Consider the following 22138-nt stretch of genomic DNA (forward strand, 5'->3'; position numbering starts at 1 on the left):
TGCGTTGGGCTATTGTCCGTAGTTGCACAATATTGTCACAAAACCTAGTGTAATTCCTTAGTCTAAATGCTTACTTCAGTTTCTAAGCATTCACAATTTATCTTCCCAAGAAATGCCTCAACTGCCAAGTTTTATTGGAAAAAACAGCACTTTGAAACAGCTCATCCTTCCTCTGAAATCATTAACTTTCTTTTGTTTCTCCCTTTTCCTCCCTTAGGAAATGACATAGAGGCCTTACAGATACATTTGTGCTTTTGTCACTCTTCTAATCTGCGTTTTGTGGAGGAGAAGCGGCGAGATCTGGGAGCACATTTTGTTTCCTCAGTGATTAATAACTACCTCAGCCAGCAGAAGGAAACGGCGAGGAGTTTCCAACAGCAGTCCTATCAGCTGGCTTCTGCTCACCGCCACAGACTGTGAAGAGAATCTCTGACGGACTGGTTGTCTGCCCTCGCGGTTGTCTGCCCTCGCTCTGCTCCATACACACAGCCATTGCAGAGAGGAAGTGAAGTGACAAGGCGCTATTGTCCTACCGGAGAACCGATTTAGTCTCTTTTTGTCAGACTCCTTGCTGTTGACCAGTGCTACATTTCTTTTCAGATTCTTGGCTTTTGTTTTTTGCTTACAGCTTTTAAAGATTTATCAGTAAAAACATCTAAATATACAAACTATATACATGTTATACAAAGACATTTTCTGCTTCTTTGAAGGACTTGTTATGCACATGAATCTTGTCTTGGAATGAGAGAATCGTGGAGTGTTTTCAGTTTTTTGATCTGTCCTCTCATAAACCATTGACTCCCTTTGAGGCAGAAAATACAGATTTGGAAAGGTGCATTTCTGCCTGTTGTTTTTGCTGGGTCTGTCCACCGTGAGCTGCAGCAGGGCTGCACATAAACATCACACTCATTTAGCAAGTCTTTACCCTGCTCTCTGCATCGCTCTGTTAGTTACAAAGCATTTTGAGATGAGCTTCTGGCAGATGGAGCCCTTAAGTTGTCTTTTTACATAAATTCCAGGACTATTGGTTTGTTGTATTCTATAAGAGAGAGCTTCTGGTTGGCTGAAATCCGGAGCTTCCAGAGTCAGCCTGACACTTATGTATTGTTGTAGTGCGCAGGAAAGTAAAATGGACTACAAGCGGCGCTTTTTGCTCGGCGGGTCCAAGCAGAAAGTCCAGCAATACCAGATGCCTGAGCTGAGCCGGACCCTCAGTGCCCCCCTGGGCTCCACCTGCTCCCCCATGGGTGGCTCCACCGGGATGGGCATGCCCGGCAGCTGCCAACCACCTCCCCCCAACACCACTGCGGTCGCCGACATCCAGCAGGGTATCTCCAAGTATCTGGATGCACTGAATGTGTTCTGCAGGGCCAGCGCCTTTCTCACTGACCTGTTCAGCAGCGTGTTCAGGAACTCCCACTACTCGAAAGCAGCTATGCAACTTAAGGACGTGCAGGAACATGTCATGGAGGCGGCCAGCCGGCTGACTGCAGCAATAAAGCCAGAGATCGCCAAGATGCTGATGGAGCTGAGTGCTGGGGCTGCCAACTTCAAAGACCAGAACGACTTCAGCCTGCAGGATGTAGAGGTAACTAATGGGTTGTCAGGGTTACAGTTACCGTCCTGGACACACACTGAACACCTGTCAAAGTAAAGTTATTACATTATCCTGACAATTAGGCCTACCTGTAAAATAACATGTTGAGTCTTTTCCATTCCTCGCCTATCCATTTCCCTGTCAATCAGTGGGGGCTGGTAGGAGGAGCTATAGGAGGAAAGGTTCATTGTATTGGCTGGAATTGGAATATATGGACCGTCAAACGTGGTTTCCATATGTTTGATACAGTTCCATTTATGCCATTACAATGAGCCTGTCATCCTATAGCTCCTCCCACCTGCTGTCAATAGAGCATGTTTTGCCAAAAGGGAACTTATAACAGTTTTTTTTTTTTTTTTTTTAATTTTTAGGGTCTTGACTAGAATTTTTGCTAGACTTTTTTTTTTTTTTTTTTTTTGTGCACTTTTTGCTTGGTTTCTTATGTTCCATTTTTCTAAGGTAAAGGCTGCTTCTAAGATGCCCAGCTGAAGTCTCTCAGAATGTATGGCCCCTTGATTCAAAAATGTCTTGGCTGAAATTAGGCCCTGGCGCCCAATGTTAAGCTGGTGCTAGGATCTGAAGGTGAGGTGCGAAAAGCACTGAGGATAGGAGAAGAGGGCAGGAACCATTTGTTTATGCTGAGACAGTCTGAGTATGCAGGGTGATTGGTCTGTCTATTACAGGCCAGCAAAGTTGCTTACGTCTCAATTGTGAATTGCTGCTCTTAAAGTTTATTTTAATTTTAAATTTTATGCTTGTTTGTTTGGGAAAATAGTAACTGAATATTAGACTTCACTGGCATTTGTGGATGAGAAGCCTTATGTGCTAATGATGCTACAGCTGTGCCTACTGCCTAGACAGTCAGAAATGAGGTTCCAGGGTAGTGACACTCCTATATAGTACTTGAGGAATGCCAATTTATGTATTTTTATTTTTAATACATCTGTTTAGGCAGCAAGCAAATTGCCTCTTGTGTAGTGAATGTTTGAGATGTCTATGCTCTCATCCTGGAGATTAAACAGATTTAGGAAGCAGGGCCTCAGTGGCAGACCGTGAGTGAATAAGCTGAATGTTCAGGCCAGGGCCGTTTTATGAGAGGGACTGCAGGGCCTCAGTGGATGTGGTTGTGCCCAGAGCAGGAAAGACTTTTGCACCACAATCTGTCATTTTGAGTCTGTGGTCTTGGATATGCACAGATAAATATTAAAAGGGGGGAAGCCCAACTCAGTGAAAGTTCAGACAGCGGCAGGACTGTCTGGAAGCCACACTGACTCACTCTGGCTTCAGCTAGCGTCTGTGAATAACAACAGTGCGTTTGTCAAATTAAAGTGTGCTTTTGCTCTACCTCAGTCTTGCCAATGTGCAGGAATTGAGGAATGAATAAGATATTCAGACCTGGTTGAGTAGAAGGAATCTATCAACAGACAGAAGACAAAGCCCAAAATGGCCATGTGCATCATAGTTTCACTCATTACGGATTCACTTTTTAACCTCCATTTCCTCCATGAGAAGCTAAATATTGTTTATGTAAAATTGCTTTTCACATAAGTACATGGTACACCTTCAGTTGGCCATTTTCATGTCCCCAGATAGATTTACTACATTTGTGACAGAAAGGGCTTTTCCATTTGTAAGTGTATGAACATTTATCTTGCCCCCCCAGTCGGTATGAAAACGAAATGTGTGTTTTTATCGGAGCTTGGCTACCCTGGCTGTTCAGTGTCTCAGCTGCCAAATATGCATGAAAAAGTCATTGTTTATTAGGGAGCAGGGTGTATGAGCGAAACCATAGAGGGAGCGACGATCAGGCCAGCCAGACCTGAGTCCTGGGGAAGATTTCGATTGCATATTCCTTGCATCCTCTCTCCTCGTCTCCTTCTCAAAACCCATTGGAGGAGAAGGAAAGAGACAAGAAGGCATGAGTAGAATGCAACATCTGAACATGAGGCAACCACAGTACAGGCAGGGCCAGAGCCAGGCAGACAACTGCACATGCAGCAATCCCGAAACACCCCTGAAAAAAACACATCTGACCTAGTTCAGCGGGCTTCAAGGATTCTGTATAATTTTTCCCAACAGTTGAATTGTTACTTGATAAGATTCTTTCATATCAAGTGTCTACTACATGGTCAGTCTTGTGTTCTTAGGTTACTACTCCTTTACCTCTGATTTTTATGGCCACGCTCACAGCTGCCATTATTAGATTACAACATCGAATTTGTATGTAACGAATGTCACCCGGTTTCTTTAATTAAGAGAAATTTAAATCTGTCAAAATAATAGATGAGTATCATGTTTGATATGCAAGACACTAGCACCAGCACTTCCTGTTTTGGTTTAATAGACCCTTTCTGTGTTTGTAAACATTACCGTACAAGGGCGATGCACTGAAGTTGGTGGCAGAACAAGGGGGGGAGTTCTTATAGAATGGCAAAAAAGAACCATTTAAATGTCGCTTATGAGTACATTTCAAACTACTTTTGGAATATGATTGGATTTTAAGGCTCGAATGAATGTCCTGCTTAATATAATGGTGTCATCATCGCAAATCAACAGCATTATACTTAAAAAGCACTTCAACCAGTAAAATGGCTATTTGGCTAGCTTTTGTTACAGCCTATATCAATGAGCGTTAGCATTATAGCGAACTGCTACATCCCAAATTAGTTATTTTTGCAAAGATCACAACCAAATATAATCTTAGCGACTGTTCAAGCAAGAATCAAAACGTCATTGTAAGAGTATGAGAACCCCAAAACGTTTTTTTATTTTTATAGAAGTAATAATAACATAAATCTAGGCTATTGAATGGCTGCAGATCGCGATGGTTTTCTTACTGCTGCCAAGAGTCGCATGTATCTGTACGTGACGTCAGTGTGTTGTGTACTGGAAAAGGGTCTAATAGATGTTACCTTTGGAAATGGCCATCCTAGAGAAGACAGGCTAGGATGGTGAGGGCCACTCACTAACAGCATTAAAGAGGTATTTTAGACAGGAAGAACTCATGAAACACAAAGGGACACACATTTTTCTTGCTAGATGATCATGTCCTTTATAGTGTTCTGTACAGCTGGTCCAAAAAGAATAGTATTAATGGTATTAAAATCAATTTTACATCACTTTTCAGAATGCAGAGCTATTCATGGCCCTTTTTACTTGTCCAAAAGCATAAGTTACTTAAAATAAATAAATAAATGGTTTTAACACCATTTGTACATCATTGTATGACTTTGCAAAATAAAATGCATTACCATCTTTTTAACCATAGAGAATCAGACAATGTTGCCTACACTCGTGTCTATTGGCTTCTTTGCGTATTCAAGCCTGTCTGAAAACACAACACTGCTCCTTTAAGGCTCTCCTGGAGGATGGTTGGCCACCTTTGTTAGCCTATAAAATATTGCAACATTACAATTACAACCAAATACTTTTTATATCTTTATAAAATAATTCCTCCAGGCCTGGTAATTTAAGGGCACATTTTTGTCCCTGGGACGATCAATATGTCTACATTTCAAAACACACTGGGACAGTTCTGGGATGACACAGCCCAAATCCATACAACCACTGCACATAAGAAAGCAATGAGGCTGATCAGACCATTTTAGCTTAAAATGTTGATGTTTTATTTCTTCATATTATAAACTCAACAATGCGCACATGGCTTTTTGGTTGTGTGACTGTTCCAAAATGCAATTAGCCCGGAAACCCCGGAAAACACTGTTCTCAAAATATGTTAGAAATGAAGAAAGCATTCAAATTGTTTAACCATAATCTGTAATAATAGGGCTTTTGTTACATTCACTGATCAAATGGACTCAATTTGACCACTAAGAGATTTTATGTTAAACAATTCACCACTCAATTCCTTGACAGCCTACAATTCGTTTGATAGTCTGCATTAGGAAAATGAGTGAAGAGGGACCATCTCATATCATTATTCATTGAGCCAGTGTTTGGTATGCATTTGAGAGTGAGGTGTTACCAGTGTTTATACTGTGATTAGCAGGCCAACATAAGCAGCACGCGTTTCTCACCCTCATAACTCTTGGTTCAGAACCAATACTGCATGTTTGACCAATTTCTTTACGTGAACTGTTATTTGGTCGTATTTCAGAATCAGAGCTGAAGAGGGCTCTAAAGGGTTTGGACTAAGCCTTGGAAATGGTCAGTAAGTCTATAGGCCTAGTCGGTGTCTGTGCCCCCATGATGTGTTGTTAAAGAATGAGGACATCCCAGCCTTGTTGTTCCTGTCTGCTTTTAAACAGGGCGGCATATTTCTGTCCTTAACAACTCAGCCAAAATATATTTTCAGCACGTACCTGAAAAAGAACACTGACCACAGTGAGCCGGCTGTGGTGTCCTGTTGCTCTTGTTTTGCTCCTCTTTTTGCTAACTGGACAACAAACATGTCTGACTCCTACAGCTGTACAATTCTTCACTTATGTAAATGTGAACCTTATTGTTTATATGAGTCACCCGTTGCACAGGGTCTGGGACGGTGCCATCACGATGTGGAAAAATCTGCTACACTATTAAGTTGAAGGAGAAGAGCGACTACAGTGCTAGGCCTTGGCTCTCAGAGTAGACTGATTTATAACACAAACTGCGCTTCCCAATTATGGTAGAAAGTTATTTGCTGGGGTAACATTGCACTGTAGACTGGAGTTGTGTGGAAAATGAGAGTGCATGTTAACAAGCAGAACATGGCCTTGATATACTTTGTCTTTTAATGTTATTTCATCTAGCCTTGTTCAATGTTAGCCTGTCAAATGTTTTTCATAATGTTCTAACTCTTAAATAGACAATTCTCTTCAGTGGCTCACTGTAATGCAGCCTTTATCCAGCCTTGAACTGTTTTGTGGTTATAGCCCTTCACAAGTTGTTTTTGTGTTAAATAATGTCATGTTTTCAAGCTGGGTTTTCCTCAAAAAAGAGGAGCATCTTTAAAGCAGTAAATTGATGCAATGCATGTTATTCTATTTAGATAATCTGATTTAAGAGGACTCAGAGGGTTAACAAAGATCATTGTTTTAAGGAGAATTAAAACATCCAAGTCACTGAAGCCAACATCACTTAAGTTAGTTTCTGAGAAATGAAAAACAAGTTATGCCAAGGCAGTATGCTTTGAGAACTGGTGTTCTTAGAAAACAATGATGAATGATCAAGGCTCCCACTAATGTAATCTTGTCAGGGGTGTGATTTTATTTATTTATTTTTCTCCTGATATTGTCCTTAAGAATCTTGTTATGTGTTCTCTCCACCAGGTGCTGGGTCGGTGCTTCCTGACGGTGATGCAGGTGCACTTCCAGTTCCTATCCCAGGCCCTGCAGAAGGTGCAGCCTGTGGCCCAGTCGTGCCTGGCGGAGGCCCTTGCCCAGGCCCAGGAGCTGATCGCGGCAAATGTCCGGCCTCCCAGCTTCTGCCCTGGGCCCCTGACGGAGCTGGAGGAGGCCTCACGATCATGGAAGGGTGCAGCCGAGGTATTTAGACATGGAGGCCAGGGCGCCCCAGGACTCTCCAAGGAGCTTCCTGGTGGAAACAGGGCTGTGTTCAAAATACGACAAGCTGACTGTTACACATTCCTATGAAATGCAGTCAGCTACCATTCCAGCCACAATTTCCTCCTTATTTCCCATTGAGAAGTTTGTATATACAGTATATGAGCCTGCATTGCTAGTTTTCCTCTTCCACATTAAGCCAGGCCTACACTTCCCCAAACAAACCCTAGCTAACTGAAATGGAGGCCATTTTGTGAGAGGAGCTAGCTGTTCAATCCCCGTAGCCAATAAAAGACCCCCCTGGCACATTTGGAGCTTTGTTCAGTACAGTGGAGCCAGAATGGAGAATCGTGAGTGGCCTGATTGATCTGTTAAGCCCTGGCATGTGGGGTGTTAGCCCTGGAGGGAACTGGGCTGGATATCCTGCTGGAATGTGCTGCTGCGATATGTCTGGGCTGGGCATGGCCGGGCCTCACAGCAATGTTGGGTAGTTTTCAAAGAGGGAGGGCGGGCGGTTCCCCCCTATAGAAGCAGTTATTCACAAATCTAGGCCCAACACTGTTCTAAAATGTACAATCACCCTAGATGTGTGACCGAGTCGCAAGCAAGTCAAGGTCCAAGTCTCGAGTAGTCACAAGTAGAATGGGTCGAGAGTCAAGTCCAAGTCGTGCATTCTAAGTGTGAGTCAAGTAATACTTAAAAAAATTATCTATACATGCAATGACTGTCTGGTAGCTCTAAATGTCTGTTAGAGGCTACCAGACAGCACTTTTCATTATTTGTCTACAACCCACTTTGATTATGTAATAATTCATTTTAACAACAAATTCCTAATGCAAACTTCATAAATAAATAATACATTTCAAGTTATTTTGACATACCAAAATAACAGTACGCCTATACTAGTAATTAATGCCTACTTCACACAAACAATTTTGGACGCTGATATTTTATGGCAATCCGCCTCCATACGGTTTCATTTGCACTGCACCCAATCCTACAGCTCTACAGAAAATCGTCAATCTGTTCGTTGGCTCATTGGTTCTCTCAAACTTTTTTGACCCACAACCCCAAAGCAGTGGTTCAAAGCTCGTTTACCCCACGATGTACAAATATTTATCTTTACCCCTTTTCTCCCAATTTTGTGGTATCCAATTGTTTTAGTAGCTACCATCTTGTAGCGACGAGACAACTCTCGTGATGTGGGCTTGGGAGAGACTAAGGTTGAAAGTCATGCGTCCGATACACAACCCAAACCAAGCCGCACTGTCTTAACACTGCGCGCATCCAACCCAGAAGCCAGCCGCACCAATGTGTCGGAGGAAACACCGTGCACCTGGGCAACCTGGTTAGCGCGCACTGCGCCCGGCCCACAGGAGTCGCTGGCAGCGCGATGAGACAAGATATCCTACCGCCAAACCTCCTAACCCAGACGACGCTTAGGCCAATTGTGCGTCACCCCACGGACCCTCCCGGCCGGTTACCAGCCTGCGCGAACCCAGAGACTCTGGTGGCAGTACAGCGCCCTTAACCACTGCGCCACCCGGGAGGCCCCAATGAACACTTATTTTAACTTAATATACATCAATAAAAATCTATTTAGCCTCAAGTAAATAATGAAACATGTTCAATTTGGTTTAAATAATGCAAAAACAAAGTGTTGGAGAAAGTAAAAGTGCAATATTTGCCATGTAAGAAAGCTAACGTTTCAGTTCCTTGCTCAGAACATATGAAAGCTGGTGTTTCCTTTAACATGAGTCTCAATATTCCAGGTAAGAAGTTTTAGGTTGTAGCGTTATAGGACTATTTCCTCTATACCATTTGTATTTCATTAACCTTTGACTATTGATGTCTTTATAGGCACTTTAGTATTGCCAGTGTAACAGTATAGCTTCCGTCCTCTCTCGCTCCTCCCTGGGCTCCTTTTCAACCAGGAACACATCGACAACAGCCATTTTCGAAGCAGCGTTACCCATGCTGAGCAAGGGAAACAACCACCCAAGGCTCAGAGTGAGCGAGTGACGCTTAAAACGCTTATTAGTGCGCGCGAACTAGCCAGCCATTTCACTCGGTTACACCAGCCTCATCCGGGAGTTGATATGCTTGAAGTCATAAACAGCGCAATGCTTGACGACAACGAAGAGCTGCTGGCAAAACGCACAAAAGTGCTGTTTGAATGAATGTTTACGCCTGCTTCTGCCTACCACCGCCAGTCAGATACTTGTATGCCCATTCAGATTATATGCACCGCGATGACACACTAGATAATATCTGAAAATATCATCAACCATCTGTAGTTAACTAGTGATTGTTTTTATAAGATAAGTTTAATGCTAGCTAGCAACTCTATCTGGTTTACTGCATTCGGTGATAACAGGCAGTCTGCTTGTGGAGTGCAACAAGAGGCAGGTCGCTATTGCGCTGGACTAGTTAAATGTAAGGTTGCAAGATCGGATCCCCGAGCCGACAAGGTGAAAATCTGTCATTCTACCCCCTGAACGAGGCAGTTAACCCACAATTCCTAGGTCACACAGAAATAAGAATGTTCTTAACTGACTTTCCTAACAAATAAAGGTGTAAAATAAGTAAATACAAATTTGAAAAATCTGTGTGCAAAAATACCGATTTCCGATTGTTATGAAAACTTGAAATCGCCCTAATTAATCGGTCGAATTCTAGTACATACCTCAACCAGAGCCATGGATTACATGCAACATTCGCACTGAGATAGGTAGAGCTGCCGCTTTCCAGGTGCGTGGACTCCAATCCGGAAGCTTACATGAAATCCAGCTATGCCCTGCACGAACCATCACAGGCAAAGCGCCAATACGGGGCTAAGATTGAATCATACCACACCGCTTCGACGTCGTCGGATGTGGCAGGGCTTGCAAACCATTAGACTACAAAGGGTAGCACAGCCGCAAGCTGCCCAGTGACACGAGCCTACCAGACGAAGCAAATCACTTCTATGCTCGATTCGAGGCAAGCAACACCGAGGCATGCATGAGAGCATCAGCTGTCCGGACGACTGTGTGTTCACGCTCCGTAGCCGTAAGACGCTTAAACAGGGCTCAACATATACAAGGCCGCGGGGCCAGACGGATTACTAGACGTGTGCTCCGGCATGTGCTGATCAACTGGCAGGTGCCTCACTGACATTTTCAACATGTCCCTGATTGAGTCTGATACTAACATGCTTCAAGCAGACCACCAAAGTCCCTGTGCCCAAGAACACTAAGGCAACCTGCCCAAATGACTACAGACCTGTAACACTCCATGTCCGTTGCCATGAAGTGCTTTGAAAGGCTGGTAATGGCCTCACATCAACACCATTATCCCAGAAACCCTAGACCCACACCAATTTGTATACCGCCCAAACATATCCACAGATGATGCAATCTCTATTGCACTCCACACTGCCCTTTCCCACCTGGACAAAGGAACACCTTGTGAGAATGCTGTTCATTGACTACAGCTCAGCGTTCAACACCATAGTACCCTAAAGCTCATCACTAAGCTAAGGACCCTGGGACTAAACACCTCCTCTGCTACTGGATCCTGACTTCCTGACAGGCTGCCCCCTAGGGTGGTGAGGGTAGGTAGCAACACACATCTGCCACGCTGATCCTCAACACTGGCGTCTCCCCAGGGGTGCTTCTCAGTCCTCCAGTACTCCCTGTTCACCCACAACTGCATGGCCAGGCACGACTCCAACACCATCATTAAAAGTTTGCTGACGACACAACAGTGGTAGGGCTGATCACCGATTGTTCACCCCCAGACAGCCTTATAGGGGAGGAGGTCAGAGACCTTGGCCGGGTGGTGCCAGAATAACAAACTATCCCACAAATGTAACTAAGACTAAAAGAGATGATTGTGGATCACAGGAAAAGGAGCACCGAGCATGTCCCCATTCTCATCGATGGAGCTGTAGTGGAGCAGGTTGAGAGCTTCACCCCTTTGTGTCCACAATAACAAACTAGATTGGTCCAAACACACCAAGACAGTCGGAAGAGGGCACGACAAACCTATTTCCCCCTCAGGAGACTAAAAAGATTTGGCATGGGTCCTGAGATCCTCAAAAGGTTCTACAGCTGAAACATCGAGAGCATCCTGACTGGCTGCATCACGCCTGGTACGGCAATTGCTCAGCCTCTGACTGCAAGGCACTTCAGAGGGTATTGCGTACGGCTCCAGCACATCACTGGGGCAAAGCCGCCTGCCATCCAGGACCTTCTACACCAGGCGGTGTCAGAGGAAGGCCATAATTGTCAAAGACCCCAGCCACCCCAGTCATGGACTGTTCTCTCTACTACCGCATGGCAAGCGGTACCGGAGTGCCAAAGCTCCAGGCCGTGCAAGGTTCTCAAAAGCTTTACCCCCAAGCCATAAGACTCCTGAACAGGTAACTAAAATGTTAAATGGACTATTTGCATTGTGTGCCCCCCAACCCTCTCTTTACGCTGCTGCTACTCTGTTTATCTTATATGCATAGTCACTTTAACTATACATTCATTTACATACTACCTAAATTGGCCCACTAACCAGTGCCCCGCACATTGGCTAACCGGGCTATCTGCATTGTGTACCACCACCCGCCAACCCCTCTTTTTACGCTTTCTGCTACTCTCTGTTCATCATATATGTACAGTCACTAACGATACCTACATGTACATACTATCTCTATAAGCCTGACTAACAGGTGTCTGTATATAGCCTTGTTACTCTTTTTTTTCAAATGTCTTTCTACTGTTTTATTTCTTTACTTACACACACACCTTTTTTTTGGCACCATTGGTTAGAGCCTGTAAGTAAGCATTTCAAATTAAGGTTTACACCTGTTGTATTCAAGCAAAGATTTCTAAACTGTTTTATCTGGATAATACAAACATAAGCCTACTCTGTTTTTGTCTGGTCATCAATCAATATGTGCAACTTTTTGGTTCTGAAGCACAGATTAGATATTTTTGAGATGACAATTTAGTGCAATTACCGTAGGCCTATATTAGAAATCAGATGAAATGGGTGAAGGTATATAAAATCTAAATGGTAGGATATTTTTATTTTTCCCTAGATAATTCAAGTATTAAGTTTCACACTTGTGACCCCCTCCGGCTAGATAATTTCAAGTAATCGGTCAAGTTATTTTATGTCATGTCCCAAGTCATCAAATTTGTGACTCGAGTCAGACTCGAGGTCAAGCCATGACTCAAGTACATACTTTTTATTTATTTTTACAATCTACTGTGTACTTGGTGGTTAGTTACTCCTTTACGTTGAAGATGTTAGCTAGCTACTTACCATTCCCTTACAATACAACACTGACACATTTTCTCATGCATATTGTGTACGTTGCTGTAATGCAGATTAGCTGTACAAAGCAGATGCAGGGTGTGTAAGGGTTGTAGTAGGGTATGTGATGCTGTGTGTAAACTGCTATGTGACCTGAGACTATGTGCTGTGTTCCAGGCCACGGGACGTCTGAGGGAGAGGGGACGTGACGGCTGCCTGGCAGGCATCCAGGTCCAGCAGCTCTTCTGCTCCAACAACCCCAACATCCCTGATCACCATCTGAAGGAGCTCAACATGAAGATCGACAATGCCTTACAGGTAGATGGCGCATGCCGCAGGACCACCACAGCCTTGGTCAATGTCTGAAATGACACCCTATTCCCCAATATAGGCTTGTGCACTGCTTTTGACCAGAGCCTTATTCCTGGTCATTTTCCCTGTAATGTGCAATATTTTTAATCAGGGCTCTGGTCAATAGTATTGCACTATATATGAAATAGGGTTCCATTTCTGACTGGGTCAATAGTGCCCTACAGCACAAGGGCTGCTTCAAATCAATGTGTTGATGGCTTGGAAATGAAAGGACTGGATGAAGCAATCGCCAGCCTGACTTACTTACATGTTGAGTTTATACAAATTATTTTGTATTTTCTTTCGCCAGGCTTATAAAGCAGCACTAGAAAGTATGGGCCACAGTGAATATGCACTGAAGGCTGGCTTTCACCTCAATCCCAAATCTGTGGAGGCAGCTTTACAGGTATGTTTACTCTAAGCACAGGACGTATTACAGCTCATTAGGAATGGTAAAGCCTTGGATTATAGTGGCTGTGATAAGGGAAAAACCCGGTCTCAAACCTATCTGTCTCTCGCCCTACTATGTAGGGTTGCTGCAGTGAGGCAGAGGCCCAGCAGGCTGGCAGGATGCAGACCATCTCCCAGCCCATTCAGTGTGAGCTGCCCACCATCCCTGTGCAGATTGGTGCCCACTTCCTCAAAGGAGTGTCCTTCAACGAGTCGGCGGCTGACAACCTCAAACTGAAAACGGTATGCCCTGCGGTCTGTTATGGAGGACTTGACGTTATAGAATGTTCAGATATTGCATAGAACATATATGATAGTCTGTCATGTTAAATTGGGAGTCATCAGCTCAGGAGTCGTATCCAGTTCTTTTTAATACATTTCTATCTGCAACATTGTGAATACACCCCTGGCCTTGGCTCGCTCTCAACCTGGCGCTAGGCTACTGTGATGGGTGGTTTCCTAAGTCTTTCATAGTCCGACCTTGCTGACCAGAATGGATCACTCTGCTCTCTAGGAAGTGAGAGCCGCTTAGACGGTCATTTCAACCACTGATGACTTACGTGGGTTGTGAGTCTTGTATTTGGCAAGGCTTTAATGTTTTGATGTGGATGTCTTAACACTTATTCCATTGTACATTTGATGCCTTGGGTCTGGATAGAATCAGCATCTGCATCGTTAGTTTACAGATGGATTCTCCCCCAGTCTGTGGGACAAAACTAACTTGTGTGATAATTGCACACACTATCTATCTGTCAGTTATTTGACTCACCATTTACCGAATTCAGAAATAAACAGCACATTCATCATCCGGACCCTTTAAACTAGAGAGCCTAGACACTTTAACAAGAGGGGACTTAGTCCCTGGACTTTATAGTTGTTACTGTTTCCTGTTCTGGTGTATGTTCGTGTTTTAGAAGAGATGAATAGGACCCACACTCAATATTGCTCCACCATACCTTTATTTGGCAAAAAAAAAAAAAAGTTTAAATCCAAAGTGGATCTTTGTCAGATCCACATTAGTGCCTTGCAGAAGAAGTCTTGTGTTTTCACACCGGCCACCCTGTTTTGTATCCTCAGCACACCATGTTGCAGCTCATTAAAGAGGCAGTGGGGCAGAACGGAGTGACTCCCCGGGACGACTCCCCCGTCACTGAGGTCCTCAACCAGGTCTGTCCTTCCAGCTGGAGAATGGCCTGCAAGACCGCCGTCCAGTTACTGTTCGCTCAGGCGGGACTGGTGAGTACAAAGCACTTAAGATGTCAACAAGGGCAGCAAACGCACCCAGATTAAAATACTTGTCTCATTAGATGTCAACAAACTGTTGTCTCAACTTAAATTAGCTGATGGATTGTTTTGATTTAGCAGTACGGCCATGTGGTTCAACCAACTTCACTTATTTTATGAAAAGGTAAAGGAATATTTAATTCGATAGAGGTCCCTGCCTTGGGCAGATTCACTATAACTCTACAGCCTCTGCTTAGTGAAGCCTCTACATTATAGCTCTGGGCCAGGCTGCAAGTTGTAGTCTATTGTAACCTAGAGCCCCTTTGTTTGGGAGGTGTGTAATCGAGATGATTGGAAGGTATGTTGGGTTCCTTTGAACGGCCAAGAGGTGTAAACAAACTCATTGTAGACACAGTGAAGCCAACATTCCTGCAGCATCTGGGTAAAGGATGGGGTCATCTGGTTGGGTCTTCAAACAGATCTCTGGCTGTTCACTTTTAAACGAGTCTCCCCCAGCCAACAGAGAGAAAGCAGCAGTCCTCCTACTCTACTTTATTTCCTCAGTGTGGTCTGTAATATTTAGTGCGTCAGGCCTGGGGAGTGTTCTTATCCACCCAACAGCAGCGCTGAGTGTAAAACAAACCCTGGTGGTGGATGGGAGCTTTACATGAACTCCTTATCTGGTTATGAGCTCTGAAGAACAGACCACCTTCTCTTAACATTACTTATAGAGCGGATCTGCCAGACAGTGAAAATAACTTTGTTATTTCTGGGATGTTAATTTTCAAGTTCTCAACAACTAAATTGGCCAATTCTCCTTTTTTGGGAGCCTATGCTGCTGCATCTCGCTCTCGTTTCTCTCTCTCTCTCTCTGCCTGTGACCTTGTGAGTCTGGGACTTGGTGGGTGTGGTGGTATGTTTCTCACAGGCCTGGACTCAGCCCTCTGACTGCCCAGAGGTCCTGAGGATACACCTGCTATATAAATGACAATAGGCTGACTTCCTGTGAGACAGGAAGGAGGGTCCTCCCTCCCCATGACCCAGTTGCATTTGCCTCTTTTTCAAAGAACTACTGGAAAATATTGGGCTGGATACCTGAAAGCGTGGATATTTGTTGTTCACCCAAAGTAGCTTACATTGCCTTTGCCCACATGCTCTGACTATGGGCAGAGTTAGTACTAGATCTTATTTCATTATATCCATTTTCTATTTTAGAGGAGACTGGTGTGTTATTGTGGACAGATTGGTACTCTATCTGCTTTGCTTACAGTCAGAGTCCAGATAAAAAAGGGCCAATGTAATGCTGTAGAATTGCTTGCACAAGCGTAACTGGCTATGAGGGAATGCATTCTATTAGAAGCTGTGCTGATGCAGCTCTCTGAATGACTGTGTGGACAGGTGGTTGTTGACACTGCTCAGATGGAGAACAAGGAAGCCTATGCTCCACAGATTGCTCTGGAGGGCTCCAGAGTTGTGGTACAAGTACCCTCCACATGGTGAGTAGGATTATTCATATTTGTCTCTTCTGCCCTCTGTGGAAAAACAATCTGCTTGCTTTACATGTCCAAAAAATAATTTGGCTAATAAATACATTTAACTTGCTTTAGTAGCTTTATCTTAGCAAGGGAATTCCAAGTGTTCAGAACCCTTAGACATACAATTGGCTAAATCGGCAAACTACATACTTTCTATCCACATAAGCCAACACTGGACTCAATCAACTATCACATTTGGACAGTAAAGTGAAGTATTAACAGACCTTCTATAAATATATTTGTGTTATGTTGGACATGCCAGTCGTGCTGTGTCCTGACTGTCCTGTGTGTAGGTGCCTGAAAGAGGACCCAGCCACCATGTCTCTGTTGCAGCGGAGTCTGGACCCAGAGAAGACCCTCGGCCTGGTGGACGTGCTATATACTGCCGTCTTTGACATCAATAGGTGGAAGGAGTGCAAGTGAGTGGATGTGTATTGTCCAAGGCATTTTCACATTTGCATTTTTAATTCCGAGAAAGAATCAACCTGCTGTGTGTTTGCATTGGTTGACAGAGGTGTAGCTCTCATTCTCAAGCTTTAGTTTACATTTGCCCTGAAAGAAAATATTGAAAAAGCTAGCTAGCTATTGTAATTTTCCATGCCATTGAATGCTTATTATCTTCTCCCTCCACAGAGAACAGGCCTTGCCCACCATTCAGATGCAGTTACAGCGGGAGAGCCCTGACTACGGGATGCAGGTAGACCTGCCTTCTGGAAATGGCTCCAAAGCCTACAGTGGCCTGCCCAAAACTATCTCCAAGCTAACTTCCAAATTCACAAAGAAGGCCTCTTCCAGCTCTGTGTCCAGTGGGGGGGGTGGTGGTGGGGGCAGCTACTCCATTCCCAGCACCCCGTCCCATAGCATGCTCTCTAGCAGCAGCTCTGAAGACAAGCAGTTCAAGAGCCTGGGCCACGCAGTAGACGGGAGACTGCAGAGCATCTTACAGCTGGGCAACCTGTCCAGCAACCTCGACCCGACCCAACCCCAGAACGGTTCAGTGTGTGACGACCAGGGCATGAACCTCCCCACGGACCAGGAGATGCAGGACGTCATTGACTTTCTCTCAGGTTTCAACATGGGCAAGTCCCAGCAAGCCTCCCCACTGGTCAAAAGGAGGAACTCTGTAGCGTCTGCCAACGCCGCCGAGCTGAAGCCCCCGAGCGGAGCCACTGACCGAACCCCCATCTCCCAAGCGGTCTCCCACAGTTCACTGCAGCCCCCTACCCAGAGTATGCCGCAGCAACAACAACAACAACAGCAGCAGCCACCACCATCACAGCAGCCCTCCCAGCAGGCACTGCAGTACTACCAACACCTCCTCCAACCTATTGGTCAGCAGCAGCATGCTCCACCTCAGCTGCCCTCCCAACAGCCTCCACCCCAGGCTCTTCCCCAGCAGAGAATGTCAAGCAAGTGGCTGAGTGGTTCCAGCCAGCAGCAGCCTCCTCCCCAGGGCCCCCCTCCCCCAGCAGGGCTCTCCCCCCTTGGGCCCATTGGCCAGTGGGGCTCACCTGGCCTCCCAGACCTGAGCTCGGACCTGTACAGCCTGGGGCTGGTCAGCACCTACATGGACAGTGTCATGTCTGAGATGCTGGGGCAGAAGCCACAAGGTCCTCGCAACAACACCTGGCCTAACAGGGACCAGAACGAGGGAGTGTTTGGGGTGCTGGGAGACACTTTGCCCTTTGACCCTGCAGGTGAGTAATTTTTCTCCCTCTGACTAATATGGGTGGTGTTCAGTAGGGAGTTAACATTTTGGAACAGATTGAAACGGGGAGGTACTACGGTGTTCCTCACTGAACATAACCTAGGTGGTTGATAATAACACTTCAGAGCAGTGTGTGACCTGCATATTGTCATGTTGAAGGATGCAGTCAACTACAACGGCTCCATATAATAACAATGAAAGTTGGCTCCTTCCTGCACATCGTTGGTCAAAGTGTAGCCAGGGTGAGATCCAGTGTCTTGACCTCTGATAAAGAAAAGTAGCCTCCTTTAGGACAGTGTTATTCCCCCTCCCTCCCCATTATCAGTAGGTTGTCTGGGTTGTGGTGGTGAGGCAGGCAGCTCACAGCCTCCAAGGATTCCATGGTAGAAGAGAACTGTGTCAGCAGTGGGGCTTGGAGCTGTGTTGACTGGGCTGTTTCATAAAAGACTGAGAAGGAAAAATGAGACACTACTGTTTAGCACTGCAGTCATTATGCCTGGAAAGGATAGGTTGCTTTTGATTTCTTGGGGTTTTGTGGTTTGGAGATGTGCTTACATAATCTCATTGTAACCATTAAAGCCATTTTGGGGTGTGATACTTCTCTGACAGAAAAGTATATGATCTAGTTTCTGTGATTTCCATATGATTTCCTGAATGAATAGTGGCCATTATCTGGTGCAACCTGAGGAGGAAGTGAAAATCTTTCATAGCCACATCTCTCATTCAGATACATTTTCAAAAACTCTGAACTACAGGACCTTACTAGAATCTCTCCAAATGCACTGTAAATGTAGGTTGTTGTCTGACAGTGAGCCCCCCCCAGCATTTCTGATTTGTCATTTTAAATGATATGCTGAATTTACAATGTGTCAGTTGCTGTTTTTACAGTGCAGCAGACTCTTTTTGAGTGGAGGCCATTGTGTTCAGCTGACTTACGGCTATTGTGCTTTTTCTGCTATGGTAGACAGTCTGGCTGAATGGTTTGAGCTGTGGAGTGCGAACACACAGAGAAAAGCTGAGGATGTCAAACTGAACTGTTTTTTTTGTGGGTTTTTTCTCCCTTTCATATGAAGTTGGCTCTGACCCGGAGTTTGCGCGTTACGTTGCCGGAGTCAGCCAGGCCATGCAGCAGAAACGGCAGGTGCAGCAAATCCGTCGACCCAGCAACACCCGCGGCAACTGGCCCGTCTCTGACGAGCAGCACAGGACCTGGTCCCACCCAGAGTACTACAGCGAGGGGTACGTTCCCCAATCATAATCAACACCTAACATCTCTGTAAATGACATAGGGCTCTATATAGTCTGCCCAAAGTAGTACTACATAGTTCATTCAAGGCTCTATACACCACTCCATTTCACATGACACATGCCTACTAGTACAATGTTTTCACACCTCTATGTATGTAACATCTCTCTATAAAGTATGCCAATCAATCTTACATGCCTCTTAGTGATGTTCGATTTGTAGAATGGTAAGAACAAGATGTTCAGTGTTTCAAGTAGTTCTGAGAATGCCACTTATGTGAAACAGGGAGGCGGTCAACAGCAGCTGGTCAGCCAATCAGGGAGACTCTGCCAGCTCCAGTGATGAGACATCCTCAGCCAATGGGGACAGCTTATTCTCCATGTTCTCTGGACCTGATCTTGTTGCCGCCGTCAAACAAAGAAGGTACAACTGAGTCACCATAGTGTATTACTGTTCTTTTCGTTTCCCTACAACCTGTTTTGTTATTCATGAAGTGAACTATTGATATTGTGCTGTAGAGCTTCATGTCTCCTCTTCTGCCTGTAGAAAACACAGCTGTGGTGAGCAGGAGGCGTGTACCCTTCCCTCTCCTCCCCTCCATCACTTGGGAGATGATAATAACCAGGTAAGGAAAGTGTGTACTTAGGAGTCTGTGTGCAGCACAGTAATTGGGCCACAAAATGTAAGCCTCTATCGTTCACTGCATCTGTGTATATATATATATATATGATTATATTTTATATTGAATCCCTTTTTATTTATTCTTGCTAAAGATCTTGTATTGATCAACTCCCATTTCCATCCATTCTACTCCACAGGAAAGCAAAACTAAAACTTGGCCTCCAAAGGCCCCATGGCAGCACTCCGCTCACACTCAACACAACACCATGCCCAATCCAAGCTCTTCCCTGTACCAGATGAACATCCCTTCCAGCCAATGGAGTGATTCCATGCAGATGTTACAGTCTCCGGTGTGGTCCACTGCCAGTGACTGCCCTCCCTCCACCGGGATCTCCTCTGGCTTCTCTCACTACACCCAGCAGCAGCAACAGCAGCACAAACCCATCAGCAAGGGATTTAAATCCTTCCCCATCAAACATGAGCACAGGCCCTCCTACCTTCACCAGTACTGATACAGACCAAACAAATGAGTCCATTGGCATGATAGAGTAGCTGTATTTCTGAAGCAAGTTCCGCTGCGACCATTATTAATGTTGCCCTTTTGGAATAACCATTAAATTGAAAACATTAGTCTAAGTATGTGTTTTAAGGCAAAATTGCATTGTTCATACTGGCTTAATATTTTGTATGTATTTTTCCATTTCAAATGCCCCCTATTTGAAAGACATTCTAAACTGCCATGTAAAAGTTGTAAGCAATGCATGTCATGCTGGCAGCAGTTAGTCTGCCTGATACATTTTATACTGTGTTTCCTCAGACAAGAGCTTGAGACATGCATGGCCATCATCCACTTTTCTTCTCCTTCTGAAAATGTGTAAGGGATAAGATTTTAGGGGGTGGGCTCTAAACGAGACACCAGTTTTCCCCATAATTATATACTGTCTACATAGCTGTAACTGCCAAATCTCATGTAAAATGACTGATTTACAGCTAACATCTACTGTTCCATAGCTTGTAAATTACTGAAGTTGAAATATAAATAATAATTTACTACTTTTTATTAAGAGGCTTTGAGCAGGCTCAGCATACATAAATCATTGCAGAGGTGTAATTGAAAAACAATATAGCAGTAACTATGTGCCATGTTGGTATTAATAGCACTTTCACAATATTATTTTCCAACCAAAGTGTTGTTCAGAAGATAAATGGTGCTGAGAGAAGTAAGAATATTATATTGATCATTAATAAAGTTACGAGCCCTAGTGATAGTCTGATCAAAAAGCGCATTCATTTCCTTTTCTTTCCCTGATTTGGCAGTTCACTTCAGAATGACTAACTCAAACCTAAAGTTTGTTCCTTTTAAAATACAATATTTTCTTGTACAAATATTGACAGTATTAATCTTATTTTTGTATTTTCTTACATGTTATATACCATATTACAACCGCCCCCCCAAGATGTGAAGGCACATTAATTTCTTTAGTACAGAGTTTAACCACACCATATATCTAAAGGTTACCAAATATGCCATTAAACACTAAAACATTGTGAGTAGGGTATTTTTTAGCCCATGTTTCTATGGCTACGGGCTGTATTTAAAATGCCCAGAATGTTACATTTTTGATGTTTGCGGATGCCAATGTTGCCTGTATTTATGAAATGACACCATGTTTTCTGAAAACTAACATACTTACCATGTTTACACAGATTTGTTTGCTGTATATACATAAATATATCTTTTTATAGTTCTGTGCTTTGCACAATCAAAATATAGGGTGTGTTGCTTTGTCTGTTCCCCAAACTTTTGCTGCCTTCTTAAAAAAAAACATCTTTATAGACCTTGGACTGTAACCATTAGCATCTTTCCGCTGTGTCAAAATGGTTTACTAGTGGCATCTACAAAAAAAAGAATGTTACCCTGACAGAAGGTATGAAGGGGGACTGCTTGGCTTATGTTGCTTATTGTTCTCTTGAGCTGGCAACTGAATCTTCCCAAGTGTACCAGCAATGCAACAACAAAAAAATAATAAAAATGACTAGCAATTGAATGTTGGTATTTTCTATGACTTTATGCTGTCACAAATTATAGTATGATCCTTTGAGGGGTGACAGGCTGTTGCAGTTCAGTGAAATCCTTTGTCAGCATAATTGCCATTGTCCGAGGCTACCCGTAGTAGTGTATTTCAAACTTTAAAATTCTGGGACCTAATGCTGGTGGTGATTTGTTCACGAACTGACCTGTTGGGAGTAATGATATTCTGCGACAGCTCAGTATGCCCAAACTACACTGCTCAAAAAAATAAAGGGAACACTAAAATAACACATCCTAGATCTGAATGAATGAAATATTCTTATTAAATACTTTTTTCTTTAAATAGTTGAATGTGCTGACAACAAAATCACACATTATGAATGGAAATCAAATTTATCAACCCATGCAGGTCTGGATTTGGAGTCACACTCAAAATCAAAGTGGAAAACCACACTACAGGCTGATCCAACTTTGATGTAATGTCCTTAAAACAAGTCAAAATGAGGCTCAGTAGTGTGTGTGGCCTCCACGTGCCTGTATGACCTCCCTATAACGCCTGGCCATGCTCCTGATGAGGTGGC

The 22138-nt window shown here is 44.0% G+C and overlaps 1 protein-coding gene across 1 annotated transcript; it reads left to right on the forward strand.

Annotated features, from left to right (window-relative positions):
• Positions 1-198: 198 nt before the first annotated feature.
• On the forward strand, positions 199-21573 carry LOC115112480 (granule associated Rac and RHOG effector protein 1-like). Its single transcript, XM_065014771.1, has 13 exons — positions 199-1588; positions 6865-7080; positions 12568-12708; positions 13052-13147; positions 13273-13434; positions 14269-14427; positions 15814-15911; positions 16244-16369; positions 16584-17647; positions 18732-18897; positions 19190-19327; positions 19451-19529; positions 19723-21573. Exons 1-13 carry the CDS (start codon positions 1100-1102, stop codon positions 20035-20037), a joined length of 3249 nt encoding a protein of 1082 aa, XP_064870843.1. The 5' UTR covers positions 199-1099; the 3' UTR covers positions 20038-21573.
• The last annotated feature ends 565 nt before the right edge of the window (positions 21574-22138 follow it).

The sequence above is a fragment of the Oncorhynchus nerka genome, unplaced genomic scaffold (assembly GCF_034236695.1).
Source record: "Oncorhynchus nerka isolate Pitt River unplaced genomic scaffold, Oner_Uvic_2.0 unplaced_scaffold_76___fragment_2___debris, whole genome shotgun sequence".
Classification (NCBI taxonomy): Eukaryota; Metazoa; Chordata; class Actinopteri; order Salmoniformes; family Salmonidae; genus Oncorhynchus; species Oncorhynchus nerka.